We start from the raw sequence: 19,751 nt of genomic DNA, 5'->3' as shown, positions 1-19,751 counted from the left end.
GGGATGAGAGACTAAAATGAATCGAGAAGCGCTGCATACTTAGTGCATCCCTCTCGAATCGAACCTCGGACACCGGCGCTAGAGGCTAAGGCTCTAATATTGCGCCGCGGCGTGTGGTTTGTCTATTTGAGCGTAGCAGTGTAATTCGGTTTTTGTTCAGCACTCTTTGGAACTGTTGCTTTTTGTCTGCGCACTGCGTCAGTTCACGTGAGCCGCTGAATATGGTTTTATATGTCACTTGCTCGCTTCTAATTGTTTCGCTGCCTTCTTAATTATATAATGCATGTTTTCTTCAGTGCTTTTTGTAGCTCTTCCTGGTTTTCTACGTAATGCGTGATTACGTGAGAGGCGTGATGATGTCACACGAAACTCCGCCCCCCACAGCTTTCAAGCTCAACTCCATTACAGTAAATGGAGAAAAATACCTTCTAGTTATGACCATTATGCGTAGAATTTCAAAATGAAACCTGCCCAACTTTTGTAAGGAAGCTGTAAGAAATGAGCCTGCCAAATTTCAGCCTTCTACCTACACAGGAACTTGGAGAATTAGTGATGAGTCAGTCAGTCAGTCAGTCAGTCAATGAGGGCTTTGCCTTTTATTAGCATAGATTCGCAGTGGAGAAGTAGTGTGTTAAAGAAGTTATGAAAAAGAAAAGAGAACATTTTAAAAATAACGTAACATGATTGTCAATATACAGTAATTGTTTTGCGAGTGTTATGAGTATTGCTGTCATCAAGGATTTGATTATCATTATTTCTTTCAATCAGGTTCGTATTTGTAGGATGTGTTGTATTCAAGTCACATTACGTGTTTGTCAATCGTTGTAAAGATAACAGGTTTCATTCATCGATTCGTTTCTTACTGCATTAATAAACAGCTCGTCTTCCTCTTTATCTGAGACATGACGCACTGCATGCATGGGTTTTTTTTTTTACACTGTCTTCCTTTAGCGGGACATTGACTTTTTCCACCGTGTGCTTTGTTTCCGCAGTAGTTGCACTTATGAATATGCTTGCATGTGTCAGACGCTTCATATTTTTTTGCTGCCTTCTCAATTGTGTAATTCGGTTTTTGTTCACCACTCTTTGGAACTGTTGCTTTTTGTCTGTGCACTGCGTCAGTTCACATGAGCCGCTCGGTATACATGCATCGAAGGTTCCCAGCTGTGCTGGTTCCATCTCGTGCGATGTCCACGGTTGTATTTAATGTTAGCTAAGACCCGGCACTTAAAAGTTTCTCTCGCAGTTTCACTGAGTTTGTGTCAAACACCACCCAGACCATCTCATCTTCGTCTGCATAAGCACAGTCCTTCACCCGTGAATATTTAGCGGCAGTGTTTCTATTGGATTGCCGCTGAGGGACGGCCTTATATGGGCAGGCACTAAATTACGTGGGAGGTGTAACTCCGCCTCCCGACGAGCAGACGTCTATTATAGTAAATCGACGAAAAAATAGGTTCCAGTTATGGCCATTACGCGTAGAATTTTGAAATGAAACCTGCCCAACTTTTATAAGTAAGCTGTAAGGAATGAGCCTGCCAAATTTCAGCCTTCTACCTACACGGGAAGTTGGAGAATTAGTGATGAGTGAGTGAGTGAGTAAGTCAGCAAGGGCTTTGCCTTTTATTAGTATAGATATGCAGATGATTGTCTGGGATTAACATTAACACTGGAGATCATGTTCTTGTGAGACAAGAGAAGGCAGACAAATTCACTACACAGTTCAGTGCAACACCACACAATGTAGAGAGCAAGACTGGCAATATAGTGCTGGTAGGATCACCAACAGGTGTGCAGTACAGCACAGCACAGCACACAACACAACTTTTGTAAAGCAATTTATAGAGAAGTTAACTGATCAATCTCTAAAAAAAGACATCAGTTAATGAAAACACAAAGTACTTGGAAGAACAACCAACCATTGACAAGCTAAGAAATTCTGAACTGAGTTTTGAACATTTCAGCCAGCCCACAACACTTTATAGATCTCAATGTCCATGCAGGTGTCCCAGTGGTAGCACTGCTGCCTAGCAGTAAGGAAATCATGGGTTCACATCCCAGGTCCTCCCTACGTGGAGAGTGCTTTGAGTAGTGATAAAAGTGCTATTTAAATGTGAAGAATTATTATTACTATTAAGAAAGACACCACAAAAACTGAAGGACTATGTGATTGAATGATAAATTAATCTGAATAAGAAAGTTTTTAATTAGCTTTATTATGCAGTGTCTGAGATAAAATATTTAAGTTCACAAAATTAGATAAACTTTTGATCCAATGGAAGGAATGCATGCGAGCTGAGGAATGGGTAAATTTGCAGTAAAATGGGGCAAATTGAATGTGGTGGATGTTTAAGATTTGTAACTGGGCTAAGGGGGGGATGGCATGTACTAAGAAGGTGCATGTTACTTTAAGCAATGTTGCAGTTTGATTATTATGGGATGTTATTAGATATCGGAATGGTTTGAGAAGCCGCGTGTATGAGATTGACTGAATTCAGAATACTGTACCAACTTCATGTACCAACTTTTATCTAGGTTAAAGAATGTATGGTACCGGATTAGAAGTGATTCGTCTCACTATTATTCATTCACATGCGTGACAGTATATGTATTACAGCAAAAAAATATTAAAGGACATTAAACGTTGATAATGAAAATGTTTAGTGTGAGTGGGAAAGAAATTCCACTCACATTGAAAATTCGAATAATAGTCTATTTTAAAACTGTGAGCAGATTATCTTTAAACACATTATAACCACTGCAGTTTATGTACTCGACTGTTTCGTGTTATAAAGGATTCCAATTAAATAACACATATTTAAATCTAATCAGTGTACACTTAACAATTTTCAAAACTTTAAACTACAATACACTCTCCTAAATTTAAAAAGAACATTCCTTGCTAATTACACGGCTAACCACCGCTTACCTGCAAATCGTATTTTCACAAGGTCCAAGGGGTGAAGCATAAGAGTAGACACCACTCCTCCACTAAGTCCGGCCACTAGGTTTTCGTATTTAACGTGGGCGAAAAATCGGCGCAGTTTTGTCCAAGCGTAGAAAGACCGGCTGTCGGATTCTTGCGTCCCAGGAAGTGCTGTTCGGCTCATCTCTAATCAAGGAGAATGAATCGACGAAATAAAAGAAAGGGCAAATAATCCCACAGTCTTCAAACAAATCGAGCGCGTGTCTAGTCAAAAATCTAAATTTCTGCATTCGTCACACCGAGCACACATGGCAAAGCAGGAGCCGACTGACGCAACCTCCAACCTTTCAACTGTGACCGCCCCATCACATGGATGTACACACCGCCAGACAGGAAATACCCAATGAAAATACCTACTTCCCGAACAAGTTAATGAGTTTCATATTACAGTACTGGTATTTAGATGGAAAAAATAGATAATTAGAACTTCACTATAATTTCCAACTGTGCTTTACTTGGTGATGTAAAAGTGCACCGTGAGCATGGCGACACTTGGACTAAATCCATAAACATAAACATAATTCTTGCGTCCAAGTTGGTGCTGGTAAGCGCGGTAAGACAGCCACTCGGACTCTGGATTGTATTAAGCGGATAAGAGAAAGTTATGTTATTATAATTTATGTTCACCGAGCACGGTGAAATCCAATTTATGATATTACCTCCTATAGTTCAAAAACATGCAAGTTAGGTAAATTGACATTGCTAAAACCGGTCCTAGCATGTGTTTTTTGTTATTAAGTATAAATGTATTAATTAACAGTACATTACTGGTGTGATACATTTTATGCATTCCAGCAATAGTTTAGAAGTAATAAAAAGAAAATAACATAATTCAAATTAATTGCATAATACCAGGGGAATATTAAACTACATAAATTAAACACATTCATATTTGAATAACAGCTTTACTGTTTTTGTCAATAAACTAACTATACATTGAAATTCTGTTACTAAATTTAATTTTGTAGATTGTGCATATTGTAATAAAATTGAAAAACTATTACATAGTTACATTCTTTGTTAGTTTGTGTACAACAAAATAAGATATCAGTATTCCATATATTTTTTGGTATTTATTTTTTGTCTAAAAACCTTTATTAGAGCAAGACTTTTTTTGGAATGTACTGTACACAATTATGAAAAATGCTAAACACATTTATTATTTGCATGCAAAAGCTCCATACATTTAATAAATCTGGGATAAAAATGAACAGTTGCACAGATAACATTTGTGAATGATCTGTTACAGTACTTCTTTCACTTTATTTTTCAAAATATATCTATGAGGAACTGACATTAACACCTTCCAATCAAACCTGTATAATGCCTTCTTAAATTGCACCGCATGAAGGGTGTTTGGAATAAGTAGATTTTTTAATAAACCTATTAACATTTCTTTCTGTTATACTGATCTCATTGAAAGAAATTTCTGAAAGGTCTACAAGGTAGTTAAATGGCTGTTTTTGAAACATGTGTTTTTTATAATTGTGCATACACCATCAGGGATTGCTCTTATAACAGTGAAGAAAACATGACGTTCTTTTAAAACAAGAATTCAGAATATGTTAAAAAAAACACTTTCATACCAATGAAATTTTGTCCCTGTTCCATTTTTTTGAAAAATAAACTCTACCTTCTGAAGGTTATGTTTTTATTATTACAAATTATATAATGGTGTGGAGGGAAATTGTGTTTGTAGGTAATGCACCATGAATGCAAGACTTGTAAATGGAATTTTAATAACTTAACTGGATGTTTCCCCACTGCATAAGGGCACTGCAATAAAAAGTTAAAACCACACTCTTTGAAATATACAGTGCATTCAGAAAGTATTCACAGCGCATCACTTTTTCCACATTTTGTTATGTTACAGCCTTATTCCAAAATGGATTAAATTCATTTTTGTCCTCAGAATTCTACATACAACACCCCATAATGACAGCATGAAAAAAGTTTACTTGAGGTTTTTGCAAATTTATTAAAAATAAAAAAACTGAGAAATTACATGTACATGAGTATTCACAGCCTTTGCTCAACACTTTGTCGATGCACCTTTGGCAGCAATTACAGCCTCAAGTCTTTTTAAATATAATGCCACAAGCTTGGCACACCTATCCTTGGCCAGTTTCGCTCATTCCTCTTTGCAGCACCTCTCAAGCTCCATCAGGTTGGATGGGAAGCATCGGTGCACAGCCATTTTAAGATCTCTCCAAAGATGTTCAACCGGATTCAAGTCTGGGCTCTGGCTGGGCCACTCAAGGACATTCACAGAGATGTCCTGAAGCCACTCCTTTGATATCTTGGCTGTGTGCTTAGGGTCGTTGTCCTGCTGAAAGATGAACCATCGCCCCAGTCTGAGGTCAAGAGTGCTCTGGAGCAGGTTTTCATGCAGGATGTCTCTGTACATTGCTGCAGTCATCTTTCCCTTTATCCCGACTAGTCTTCCAGTTCCTGCCGCTGAAAAACATCCCCACAGCATGATGCTGCCACCACCATGCTTCACTGTAGGGATGGTATTGGTCTGGTGATGAGCGGAGTCTGGTTTCCTCCAAACGTGACGCCTGGCATTCACACCAAAGAGTTCAATCTTTGTGTCATCAGACCAGAGAATTTTGTTTCTCATGGTCCGAGAGTCCTTCAGGTGCCTTTTGGCAAACTCCAGGCGGCCTGCCATGTGCCTTTTACTAAGGAGTGGCTTCCGTCTGGCCACTCTGCCATACAGGCCTAATTGGTGGATTGCTGCAGAGATGGTTGTCCTTCTGGAAGATTCTCCTCTTTCCACAGAGGACCTCTGGAGCTCTGACAGAGTGACCATCGGGTTCTTGGTCACCTCCCTGACTAAGGCCCTTCTGCCCCGATCGCTCAGTTTAGATGGCCAGCCAGCTCTAGCAAGAGTCCTGGTGGTTTCGAACTTCTTCCACTTATGGATGATGGAGGCCACTGTGCTCATTGGGACCTTCAAAGCAGCAGAAATTTTTCTGTAACCTCCCCCAGATTTGTGCCTCGAGACAATTCCTTTGACCTCATGCTTGGTTTGTGCTCTTGACATGAACTGTCAACTGTGGGACCTTATATAGACAGGTGTGTGCCTTTCCAAATCATGTCCAATCAACTGAATTTACCATAGGTGGACTCCAATTAAGCTGCAAAAACATCTCAAGGATGACCAGGGGAAACAGGATGCACCTGAACTCAATTTTGATCTTCATGGCAAAGGCTGTGAATACTTATGTACATGTGATTTCTCAATTTTTTTATTTTTAATAAATTTGCAAAAATCTCAAACTTTTTTCATGTTGTCATTATGGGATGTTGTGTGTAGAATTCTGAGGAAAAAAATGAATTTAATCCATTTTGGAATAACATAACAAAATGTGGAAAACGTGATGGCCTGTACTTTCGGGATGCACTGTAACATTTGGTATTATAATCCAGAGGCTATGTGGTTTTCACAAATATCTTTTGATCCATTTTATTTTCAAAGTATGAATATCTGTTGTAAAATGGAGTGCATTGAGTCCACTCTCTCTAGTGTGAGTGTGTGTATATGTGTGTGTGTGTTCACCCTGTAATGTACTGGCATCTGCCCTGTCTGGGAATTGTTCCTGCCTTGTGCCCAGTATTTTCTGGAACATTTTCCAGAGGTTCAGGCAGAACCTCAGGGTTTCATAAATGGATAGGTGGATGATATAAAATGGCTAGTTGACAATAAATTTCATAATATTTTTATAGCAGAAATTAAACAGCCTAATTAAATGCAATCACTGTTTTCCAAAATAAACATATTTTCCAAAAATCCCAGAAATGTTTTTTGTAACATTTCAGATATACGTATATTTTCATAATTGCACAAAACAGTTAATCTTGTTCAGAAATATATAAAACACAACCAATAAAGACATCACTGATGATTTTGACTTGTGATGCATGCTGTCATTACAAGAAAAGATTACACTTGAAGAACCGTTGAGATGCTATTCATAGAGAGGACAGGGTTGGAGGTAGGCAGTAATTCCTGAAACTTTTCTGTGGCTAAGGTATCAGAGGCATTTGAGACACGTTTTAGTTACAATGCTGCAAAGGAATGCTTTAAATGCATTACCGATACTGTTTTTTTCATGTCCGGCTATAATAAACCCGAAAATGTCATAAGGCGATGAACGATTCGTTCTTTTTTGAACGACTTTTTTCAGTGAATCATATAAATCGATTCATGAACACGTAAGAATCGGTGCAGTGGAGCTCAAAGGGTGTTATAAAGCGCATGTGTGTTCTGCGCGATATCGTTGGTCGGCTGCCCCTGGAAGATGTTTAAAGCGCTTGCGCTTGCAGAAGAACCTGACTCATGTGTCTCGTTATTTGATTCGTGAACGAGTCAGTACTCGCGGGTCATTATAACGGTTCTCGTTCATCTGATTCGTGAAAGAATCATTACGAGTTGGACAGTTCTAATTCACTTGTGATCATGTAATATAACGTCTTATTTTAGTTATGCATCTTAAATGTGTTACCATGCTTTGTGTACGGAAACAGGATTATGTCATATAAAGTAACACGTTAACTATATAATGACAAAATATGGTTATATATTATAGATAATAAATATAAATTAACAAACGACAATATTAATTACTGCATATATTTATTCATTCATGCATGTATAAATATATAAAAATAATGTATTAAATAATTACTAAATTATATATTTGCGATGCGATCTAAGAGGACCCGCCATCCCGGAATTTCCATATATGGTAGATTCTAAACGAATAAAAAAAAAAAAAAGATTCGATTCAGTCAAACGGGTAGTGACCATAAACATACTGTAGAATAACCAGACGCCTCATGACCAGACGTCAACGTCGCCGTCATATTGCGAGTGGCACTGTTGTGGAGTGAAGTAATGGATAAAATGCCGCACACATGTTCTGCTTGGGATTTTACAAACCGCTCTACGATCCAAACGTAATCCCGGGGAATTACATTTCATAGGTAAGGCTGAACAATTGTTTTGGTTATATTTGGCCATTTGAAAATCCCGTTTTATAATCTTTACTTTAGCTACGCCAGGCTAAGCTAGCAAAGCTATGCATTTATGTGCTCAAGTGAGCCTCCAAATAACGTTTTGGTTAAACGTTTTTAGTTACTAACTATGACATAGGGGTGGGCAAACTACGGCCCGCGGGCAACATCTGGCCCGTTGGTCTTTTTAATCCGTCCCGCCGAAGATTGGTACAGAATTGCCCAAATCAAATCATATCATAATTATGACTGCATTCATTTGACCTTGTCCTGTAATGCCTGTCGTTCCACCATGTGGCGCATTAGGCGCAGTGATACATTGACTTGATTTTGCAGAGCCCCGGTTACTCTCTGTTACGACTCTGCTACTGCTCTGAACCCATCTGCAACAATGAATGGGCCAAAGAAAAGAAAAGTCGACAGTGAGTGCCGAGTGTTTAATAAGGAATGGATAACTAAATACTTTTTCACTGAAGTCCGGTCAAAGGCTGTATGTCGTATTTGCCAAGAAACCGTTGCGGTTTTAAAGGAATACAAAATCAGCGTCCCTTTTCCACCAAGCATGCTAATTATGCTAACAACCAGTCAACGCAAGAACGGACGGCTGCCGCTCAGAGGTTGGCAGCTAGTTTGCAGGCACAGCAAAACACCTTTATCCGACAAACTGCCATCCAAGAATCAAGCACGAAGGCAAGTTATGTGCTGGCATTCAAATAAGCAAAGACCAGCAAGCATTTCTCCGAAGGGGAGTTTCTCAAACAGTGCATGGTAGAGACAGCAGGTATCTTGTGTCCTGAGAGCAAGAACAAATTTGAAAAAATTAGCTTATCTCGCAGGACAGTGAGTCGCCGTGTTGAGCTAATTGACGAAGACTTAAACACAAAAGCGGAGTCATTTACATTATATTCCTTGGCACTGGACGAAAGTAAAGACATAAAGGACACCGCTCAGCATTTAATTCTTATCAAAGGGATTGATGATAATTTTGAGATAACGCGGGAGTTTTTGGCCATGGAATCCCTAAAGGGGAAAACGCGTGGAGAGGACTTGTATGGCAGTGTCATCACTAGGCACAAGCTACCTTGGAGTACGCTCGCAGGCGTTACCACAGATGGATCGCCAGATCTGACTGGAAAAAACGTCGGGTTGCTCAAAACAATGCAGGAGAGGCCGTGAAGAACAACCCTGAGCATGAGGTAATTTTCTTACACTGCCTCATCCACCAGGAAGCACTGTGTAAATCCGTATTGCAGCTTGACTACGTAGTGAAGCCAGTTGTAAAACTCGTTAACTTTATTCGAGCGAGGGGACTTAAGCATCGTCAGTTTATTAAGTTTCTTGAAGAAATTGACGCTGATCACCAGGGGCCTCATGTATAACGCCGTGCGTAGAACTCGCACTATAACATGGCGTAAGCACAAAAGCCGAAATGTGCTTACGCACAGAAAAATCCTGATGCAGGAATCTGTGCGTACTCCAACTTCCACGTCCTTCCGTTACATAAATCCCGATCAGCGTGAAAACTAGCGCTCGTGCACGCGCATTATGTAACGCCCCAAATCCTCCCAGAATTACGCCTATTTGAATATGCAAATCAATATAAATCGCCCTTAAGCGCAGCCTTCTGTGAAAAGACAATGGGAAAAGCACGGGGAAAATATAAGAATTTCAGCGAATACCAAGTGGGGGCAAAGGAAAAACATACCATTTGTTCAAATAAACCGTGGTATAATCAACAAAATGAAGTTGATCGAGTGGCATAGCGTGTTGGAGAAACTTGAAAGCTCACATTCACAAAATCGCACAGTGCGGAAATAAAAAGAAGTCACATATCAAAGTTGCCGTGAAAAGAAGAGTTGTAAGCCCACTGTCTGAGTGTCATATGAAAGTTTATTAGGGTACAGAGAAAAAAGGCACACGGTGGGGAAAAAGCACGAAATGTCAACTTTAATCTCGAATTTTCCACTTTAATCACGTAGTTTATTTTGTCATTTAGTAGAACATTATAAACTTCATCTTAAAATCGTTTAATTAACCAGTTTCTCAAAATTACATCGTAATTAAAGTAGCACGTTAAATGCTTTGTTTTGTATTTGATCTTCTACTGTATGTGATCTATGTGTGTGAATCACTACTTGCTTCTTAAACTGGCTCTCTTCCTCCAACTGGACACAGAGTCCATTACATTTGTGATATTACAGCTCTCTGAATAACTAAAATACTGAGATGTATACGTGATGTCATTTTCATGATGATAGGAGCTAAAGCACATTATTAAACATGTGTTTCATGAGCCTCGTGCTCATGACAAGCATTATCTTTTGTCGAAATTTGTCGCTGCGTTTTTAGCTGTGTTGTTATTTTCTCTTTCTGTTTTATATTCAATATATATTATTGCGCCCAAGAGTCCTTGCTTTTCTTTCCCCAAGTAACCGATCGCCATACAATCAGCTCTGTAATAGACGTTAAGCCATCTGTAAGCTTAAGCGCCGATTCTTCAAAACGTTTAAAGAACATTGAAATATCTTCGTAGTACATGTTTAATTATTCTATCCTTCACGACACTCCCAGTGAAGAATATAGATTATTTAAATGAAGTTAAAGTTTTATGTGTATAATTTAACAAACATATTTTGCTGCATTTCACCTTAAAAATGATATCGTCATCATATGTAAATACGCGCTTTATAAAGTGGCCCAGGTTGTGAGATATTATAACTGTAGTGCAAGTTTACAGTGGGGTGATTGTACTTATAAGTACAAACCGTTCTACAAGGAGCAATTGATTGAGTGCATTTAAAGTTCTTGGGATTAAACTGTTTCTGAACCGCGAGGTCCGTACAGGAAAGGCTTTAAAACATTTTGCAGTGGCTGAGACAGCGTGTCCTTAAAGCTGTATACCGATAATTCTCTTTCCGATCAGCTGCTGCTGTGATTCACACTCAGATACAGTGATATAAATACTCCAAGTCGTGCAGTGAGAGTAATATGGAAAAAGATGATCCGCTGTGGCAACTCCTAACGGGAGGAGCTGAAAGAAGAAAAAGAAGAAGGTGAAGTGAGAGTAACAACGCTAAAGCAGTTATGGTATTTGGAATACTATGGCTGTTCCCTGGACCATTATATTGTTACGAGTTAATTACAATCAGATGCATTACACTAATAAACAATATGCGGTTAGTTTCTGTGTATTTATAAAGCCGCGTCATGAAAATAATGAGTAATCACACAAGAACAGTACCATTGCTTTGACGCTGGGTGCCGCCAGTTTGCAAAACCGAGCGGAGAACTTGCGTACGACAAGGCATGAGGTACCATGGAAAAGTGCGTGGCTTTACGCCAAGTGTAGGTTTTATACATCGCGATTTGAACGTGGAAAAGTTCTTACGCAACATTTCTGTGCGTACGCACCGTTTATACATGAGGCCCCAGGAGCACGGCGTTATACATGACTTTTTTATGTTTATGTTTGATATGTATACATCTAGTGCTGGCTCGACCCGTCTGTCAAATTTTAAAAGTCAATGTGGCCCCTGAGCCAAAAGGTTTGCCCACCCCTGAACTATGTAGATTGTTGTTAGCTGTTAACATTTCCCAAACTTGATGATGTTTTTTCTCAAGGAGCACAATGAGGAAACACAGTTTGAAATTGACAGCCATCATTTTATGCTCATATCTTTAGTTGTGTCTGTCTTTCACAAACTAAGGCTGCACCATATTGCCAGACTGAATACTCTCAAATTACAGGATCTGAGTGAGCGAGAGGGAGTGTAAATCTGTAGGAGATCAGTGAGGTAGGGGGCAGCTTTAAATGTTAAGAGCAGTATTTTGTATTGTATTCTGTAGTTAACAGGGAGCCAGTGAAGCTGAGAGTAGGTGTTCAGTGGATTTAGAACAGCAGGTTATTATCCTGGCAGCAACATTTTGAAGAAGTTGTAAGCGATGGATACGTTTTCGTGGGATGCCAGATAGAATAGCATTACATTAATCTATACGTGAGGTGACTCGGGCATTAACCAATACTTCAGTACTGTGTTGTGTAAGAAGAGGACGAAATCTAGAAATGTTTCGGAGACGGAAGAAGGCAGCCCGAGAAATATTACTTATATGAGAGGAATTATTTAATAATAATTATTATTATTTAATACTTGCCATTATTAGTGTATAAATGGATGTAAACAATTGCATTTAAACGATTCGCCAAATCTGTTGTATGTAAACGATATTGTTTTAAACGTTATTGTTTTTTTATCAGAAAACCCGGTTTCCACGTCTACCTGTATTAGTTTAAATGGCACTTTTGCCTCTCGCAATAAGGCTGACGCGCTGACGTATCGTGTCGACTGGGAAATACAGTGAATGCGAGAATGCGGTGTCTATCTATATGTCTATGGTAGTGACCTCCTCTTTGACGTCATCGGCGTAGCGTCAGCGTGTGACAATATGACCCGACGTTAACCTTTAAGAAAGCTTCCCACGTGTGTAATGGAGATACGCTTAGGTTTTGGAAAGTGAAATTATTGTTATTTCTAGGTGTGTGTGTGTTCGTGTTCATATTTAATACAATGAAAGTAAAGGTTTTAAGTAGAAATCCTGATAATTATATACGAGAAACAACAAAAGATATACACAGAGGTAAGCATGTTACAAGTAAGGTTTCAGAAATGTTGGTACCCAAGTACATGAGTAGGTACTTATCGTGATTGTAATAATAAGCAAGAGATTTAGACACAGTTGTGTTCAGTAGCTGTCGTTAGTGAATTGCATGGTGATTTAGCCAAAGTGAAACTTAATATTGTTAACAGTTTTAATTTTCAAATGGTTGCCTTTTTAAACACGTGAATCCGAGTGTCGTGCTGGATTTAAATCTCCGGGTTAAACTTCAAAACGATCTTTAAAGATGTTGGGTACATGAGTGTGCTCAAAGATGAGCAGGACCTCTTTCTAATTTTTGGTCCTGCCTTGTGTTTGATGCGGAAAGTCGAGGGTTTGAAAGCTTAATTGCAGATTGCCTTTTTAAAGTGGACCGATGTGTTGAATTTTTTTATTATCGTGAAAGTTTTCAAGAATATAATTTTTTTCTTTGTATAACTTTTTTTGTAGGTTTAATAAAGTTAAACACAATCAGTTTGCTGTTCGAAAATTACTAAGTAGTAGAACTTTATGGAATTTTGTCAGCAGTATTTAAATTAACACATTTTCCACTTATGATTTGTTTTCTTTGGTTTTAGTTCCACGAAATTATGATCCCTCACTCCATCCTTTTGATGTACCTCGAGAGTACACCAGAGCTTTAAATGCTACCAAGCTTGAACGTGTGTTTGCCAAGCCCTTTGTGGCATCTCTTGATGGGCACAGGGATGGAATCAACTGTATGGCCAAGCATAATAGAAGTCTGTCAACATTGCTTTCGGGAGCATGTGATGGAGAGGTGAGTTTGTGTGAATATGTAATTAAATAATACATTTTAAAGTCTACTTTCAAAAACATTTTCTGTTCGGTAACTTATTTTTCACCTTTACAAAAATCTGCTGGTAAAATAGCAACAATGGCAGTATGCAGTTGTTCTGTTATTTGAACTGTAAACAATATACATTGCGGGCAATAAGTCCATAGAAATGAGAATCGCACAATGTGCCTACCACTATTCAGTTTTTCATGCTGACCATATTTAAAAATTTGTGGAGCAGAAAACTAAAAATGAAAGAAGTACTTATGTCGTAGTATAATGTTCTTGGAGACTACCTTAAAGGTGTGTGTGTGTGTGTGTGTATATATATGTATATATGTATATGTGTATATGTATATATATATATGTGTATATGTATATATATATATATATATATATATATGTATGTGTATATATATATATATATATATATATGTATGTGTATATATATATATATATATATATATATGTATGTGTATATATATATATATATATATATATATATATATATATATATATATATATATATATATATATATATATATATGTATGTGTATATATATATATATATATATATATATATATATATATATATATGTATATATATGTATATATATATATATGTATATATATATATATATATATATATATATATATGTATATATATATATATATATATATATATATATATATATGTATATATATATATATATATATGTATATATATATATATGTATATATATATATATATATATATATATATATATATATATATATATATATGTATATATATATATATATATATATATATATATATGTATATGTATATATGTATATATATATATATATATATATATATATATATATATATATATATATATATATATATATATATATATATATATATATATATATATATAATATATATATAGAGAGAGAGAGAGACAAAAGGCACTATATGGGCGCCTGACCCGACACAGATGGACATGGAGTCTCATTAAAATAAGTACACTTTTTACATTTCTTCACCGGTGGGGCACGTTTTCCCCATAATCCCCACAGGCAGAACACAGTCCCAAGTGTAAATAAACCATCATCATCTTCTTCACGACTCTGGCCATTGAGTGGTGGTTGGAGGGCCCTTTTACAGTCCACCCGGAAGTGCACCAGGTGGTTGATCGCCAAATCCTGGGTGTGGCAAATATGCTGCCTATATGGGCTCAGGAGTCCCAGCTGCAGCACCCCCTGGTGGTGCCTGCGGGACCCAATAGCGCTGCACCCAACTCCAATTCACATGGAGCCCTGCAGGAAACCGAGGCACTGCTCCAACCCAGTGGGTGGCCATCTAGCTTCCAGGGCAGCTCCCCCTCAATATAGAGTGAAGGGGTCTCCCGGGAGGGCATGGACCCCGGCCATCTATCACTATTTATATGTATATATATATATATATATATATAAATATACAAAAAACAAAAAATTAAAGGAACACTTTGAAAACACATCAGATCTCAATGGGAAAAAGAAATCCTCCTGGATATCTATACTGATATAAACTGGGTAATGTGTTATTAATGAAAGGATGCCACATCGTTTGATGGAAATGAAAATGATCAACCTACAGAGCCCTGAATTCAAAGACGCCCCAAAAATCAGAGTGAAAAAATTATGTGGCAGGCTAGTCCATTTTGCCAAAATTTAATTGCAGCAACTCAAAATTGTATGCAGCACTTTGTATGGCCCCTGTGTTCTTGTATACATGCCTGACAACATCGGTGCATGCTTCTAATGAGATGACAGATGGTGTTGTGGTGGATCTCCTCCCAGATCTGGACCAGGGCATCACTGAGCTCCTGGACAGTCTGAGGTGCAACCTGGTGGCATTGGATGGACCAAAACATAATGTCCCAGAGGTGTTCTATTGGATTTAGGTCAGGAAAGTGTGGTGGCCAGTCAATGGTATCAATTCCTTCATCCTCCAGGAACTGCCTGCATACTCTCACCTCATGAGGCCAGGAATTGTCGTGCACCAGGAGCCACTGTACCAGCATAGGGTCTGACAATGGGTCCAAGGATTTCATCCTGATACCTAATGGCAGCCAAGGTGCCTTTGTCAAGCATGTAGCGGTCTGTGTGACCCTCCATGGATATGCCTCCCCAGACAATCATTAACCCACCACCAAACTGCTCATGCTAAATGATGTTACAGGCAGCATAATGTTCTCCATGGCTTCTCCAGACCCTTTCACTTCTGTCACGTGCTCAGGGTGAACCTGCTCTCATCTGTAAAAGCACAGGGCACCAGTGGTGCATCTGCCAATTCTGGTATTCTATGGCGAATGCCAATGAGCTGCATGCTGCTGGGCAGTGAGCTCAGGGCCCATTAGAGGACATGGGGCCCTTGGGTCACCCTCATGAAGTCTTTCTGGTTGTTTGGTCAGAGACATTCACACCAGTGGCCTGCTGGAGGTCATTTTGTAGGGCTCTGGCAGTGCTCATCCTGTTCCCCTTGCCCAAAGGAGCAGATACTGGTCCTGCTGATGGGTTATGGACCTTCTATGGCCCTCTCCAGCTCTCCTAGAGTAACTGCTTGTCTCCTAGAATCTCCTCCATGCCCTTGAGACTGTGCAGGAGACACAGCAAACCTTCTGGCAATGACACGTATTGATGTGCCATCCTGGAGAAGTTGGACTACCTGTGCAACCTCTGTAGGGTCCAGGTATCGCCTCATGCTACCACTAGTGACACTGACTGTAGCCAAATGCAAAACTAGTGAAGAAACAGTCAGAAAAGATGAGGAGGGAAAAATGTCAGTGACCTCCACCTGTTAAACCATTCCTGTTTTGGGGGTCATCTCATTGTTGCCCCTCTAGTGCATCTGTTGTTAATTTCATTAACACCACAGCAGCTGAAACTGACCAGATTAATATCCCATAAGTTTCATTGACTTTATGCTATACTCTGATTAAAAAGTGTTCCTTTAATTCTTTTTGAGCTGTATATATATATATATATATATATATATATATATATATATATATATATATATATATATATATATATATATATATATATATACTAATAAAAAAGCAAAACCCTCACTCACTGACTCATCACTAATTCTCCAACTTCCGTGTGGGTGGAAGGCTGAAATTTGGCAGGTTCATTCCTTACAGCTTCCTTACAAAAGTTGGGCAGGTTTCATTCCGAAATTCTACGTAATGGTCATAACTGGAAGCTGTTTTCTCCATTTACTGTAATGGAGATGAGCTTGAGCACGCCGTGAGGCGGAGTTTAGTGTGACATCATCACCCTCCGTAATCACGCGGTACATAGAAAACCAGGAAGACCTCAAAAGCGCTGAAGAAAACATGCATTATATAATTGAGAAGGCAGCGAAACAATAAGAAGCGGCAGTGACATATACAACCATATTCATGAGTTCTGCTACTTGGAAACAAAGCACGATGTAAACCTACACTTTAAATTAAGTTCATAGACAGGCTGCGCTGGCGTTTGTAATTTAGTGCCTGCCCATATAAGGCCGTCCGTCAGCGGCAATCAATAGCAAACTCCCACTAAATATTCACGGGTGAAGGACTGTGCTTATGGAGAGATGAGATGGTCAGGGTGGTGTTTGGCACAAACTCAGCGAAACTGCGAGAGAAAGTTTTAAGTGCCAGGACTAAGGTAACATTAAATACAGCCATGGACATAGCGCGAGATGGCACCAGCACAGCTGGAACCCGATGCATGTACACCGGCGACTCACGTGAACTGGCGCAGTGCACAGATAAAAGCAACAGTTCCAAAAGGCTGAACAAAACGAATTACACAATTGAAAAGGCAGCAAAAATATGAGGCGTCTGATACATACAAGCATATTCATAAATCCAGCTACTGCGGAAACAAAGCACACGTTGGAAAAGTCAATGTCCGCTAAAGGAAGACAGTGTAAAAAAAAAACCCGTGCATGCAGTGTGTCAGGTCTCAGATAAAGAAGAGCAGCGAGCTGTTTATTGATGCAGTAAGAAGCGAATCGATGAATGAAACCTGTCATCTTTACAGCGATTGACAAACGGAATGTAACTTGAACACAACACATCCTACAAATACGAACCTGATTGAAAGAAATAATGATAATCAAATCCTTGATGACAGCAACACTCAGTAACACTCACAAAACAAATACTGTATATTGACAGTCATGTTATTTATTTTAAAATGTTCCCTTTTCTTTTCTAGCTTTTTAACACACTACTTCTCCGCTGCGATACACGGGTATATATATATGTATATATATATATATATCCCGATCTACATACTCGAATAATGGATACTTTATTCGCCATCAATGATTGTTTTGGTAAAGCCATACTCAGTGTATTCATTAGATGAGCGGTAAAAAGTAAGAGCGAGGGAGGATGACTTATTGAGGCATGCAGGCTGTAGTCTTGGCGTCAACTCTATCTGAATTAGCGATCACATTTGAAAAAATATATCTTTTCAAGTTCTATTTAGTCCATATGTGTCAAACTCAAGGGCGCGGGCCACATCCGGCCCGTGTAATTATATCCGACCCAAAGATCATTTTATATACTGTATTATTGTTATTAATGGCCCGGGTATATGAAGCGCTGGTAACACAATAAACTACAGATCCCATAATGCAGCGCTTCAGCTGCCTTGCCGAACACTTACCGCGTTAATCAAGTCTAGCTTATGATGCTGCAAGTTATTGCGAAGCTAGCTCACGATGCTGAAGAAAAAGTTGATTCTGAAAATAGAGCCTTTAAAAACCGATGGGAGGCTGAGTATATGTTTACTGAACCCGTGTGTCTCATTTGTGGAGCTAATGTGGCTGTAATTACAGAATTTAATCTAAGATGGCACTATAAAACAAAACATTAGGGTAACCTGAAGACCTGAATGCAATGCAGAAGATACAGAAAGCAGAAGAATTAAATAAGAATCTGACACTTCAGCGGACGTTTTTACCCGTGCACAATCACAAAGTGATTTCAATTGAAGCTGCTTTTATGGGAGACACAACCACTTGCCCCACTTTCCCTGTTGCCAAGTAATGTTAAACCAAGTCGTCACTACGGTGTTCCCAAATCACGCACTTTGCTGATAAACTGAGCGCACTGAGTTTGCACGGCGCTTTGGTGACTTTGAAGAACAAAAAAGTCCGTCTACATGCGGCTCGAACCTTGTGCATGTTTGGTAGCACATATCTGTGTGAGAAGCTCTTCTCAGTGATAAAGACTAACAAAACAGCACACAGAATTAGCCTCACTGATGAGCACCTGCAATCCATCCTGAGAATCTCCACAACACAGAACCTCACACCAAACAGAAACGAACCTGTTGCCAAAAAAAGATGCCAGGCGTCCAGCTCTAAAATGACATATGAGCAAAGACAACTGAATGATTTGATTTGTTATTGCTGAAAGGAACACATTTTATTTATATTTCCAGGTTTTGTTATGCAGCATGTTCATATTTGAATTTGTATAATTTAGACAGGATATATTTTTATGGAGAGCAAAATATTGTTGTTTAAGGTTTGAGTTTATTTTGATTTATTCAGGAATAATATTCCTGTCTGTTTTTACCATTCCTACCAAAGATATTTCTGTCGACTAAATAAAAATCCCTTCTATTTAAAATTTAAATAGAACTTGAACAAATACGATAGTTCATAATATCCACGCAGACTTGCACGTAAGAGCAGGAGTTATCCGTTTTAACAAACAGCGTATTGCACTGATACTGAAATAGCTGTGTGTGTATATATGTAGATATGTATGTATATGTATATATATGTTTATATGTGTGTGTGTATGTATGTATGTGTGTATGTAAATTATATATATGTATATGTGTGTATATATGTGTGTGTATGTGTGTATGTATATGTATGTGTATATGTATAGATATGTATATATATATATGTTTGTGTGTGTGTGTGTGTGTAAATATATATATATATATATATATATATATATATATATATATGACAACAACACTCATCACTCACAACAGTGACAAAACAATAACATTGACAATCATGTTACGTTATTTTCAAAATGTTTCTTTTCTTTTTCATTGCTTCCTTAACACACTACTTCTCCTCTGCAAAGCGCGGGTATTTTGCTAGTCTATACTAATAAAAGGCAAAGCCCTCACTCACTCACTCACTCACTGACTCATCACTAATTCTCCAACTTCCCGTGTAGGTAGAAGGCTGAAATTTGGCAGGCTCATTCCTTACAGCTTACTTACAAAAGTTGG

The 19,751-nt window shown here is 38.4% G+C and overlaps 2 protein-coding genes across 3 annotated transcripts in view; one reads left to right on the top strand and one right to left on the bottom strand.

The window, feature by feature from the left end:
- LOC120516165 (mitochondrial folate transporter/carrier-like) overlaps positions 1-3,286 on the bottom strand; it is an 81,218-nt gene extending 77,932 nt beyond the window's left edge. Inside the window, exon 1 of the mRNA XM_039737642.1 lies at positions 2,930-3,286. Coding sequence (XP_039593576.1) covers positions 2,930-3,110 — 181 coding nt within the window. The 5' untranslated portion in view covers positions 3,111-3,286. The remainder of the gene's footprint in view (positions 1-2,929) is intronic.
- Positions 3,287-7,875: 4,589 nt separating this feature from the next.
- The window catches only part of dcaf13 (ddb1 and cul4 associated factor 13), a 253,923-nt gene continuing 242,047 nt past the window's right edge, over positions 7,876-19,751 (top strand). Inside the window, exons 1-2 of one of the 2 annotated variants that reach the window (XM_039736440.1) lie at positions 7,876-7,978; positions 13,240-13,439. In XM_039736440.1, the coding sequence (XP_039592374.1) occupies positions 13,383-13,439 (57 nt within the window). In that variant the 5' untranslated portion in view covers positions 7,876-7,978; positions 13,240-13,382. Of the gene's footprint in view, positions 7,979-12,458; positions 12,644-13,239; positions 13,440-19,751 lie in introns of those variants that run through there. The other variant, XM_039736439.1, reaches the window with a different exon arrangement.

The sequence above is a fragment of the Polypterus senegalus genome, chromosome 15 (genome assembly GCF_016835505.1).
Source record: "Polypterus senegalus isolate Bchr_013 chromosome 15, ASM1683550v1, whole genome shotgun sequence".
Lineage (NCBI taxonomy): Eukaryota > Metazoa > Chordata > Cladistia > Polypteriformes > Polypteridae > Polypterus > Polypterus senegalus.
This window is presented reverse-complemented; position numbering and strand designations above follow the sequence as displayed.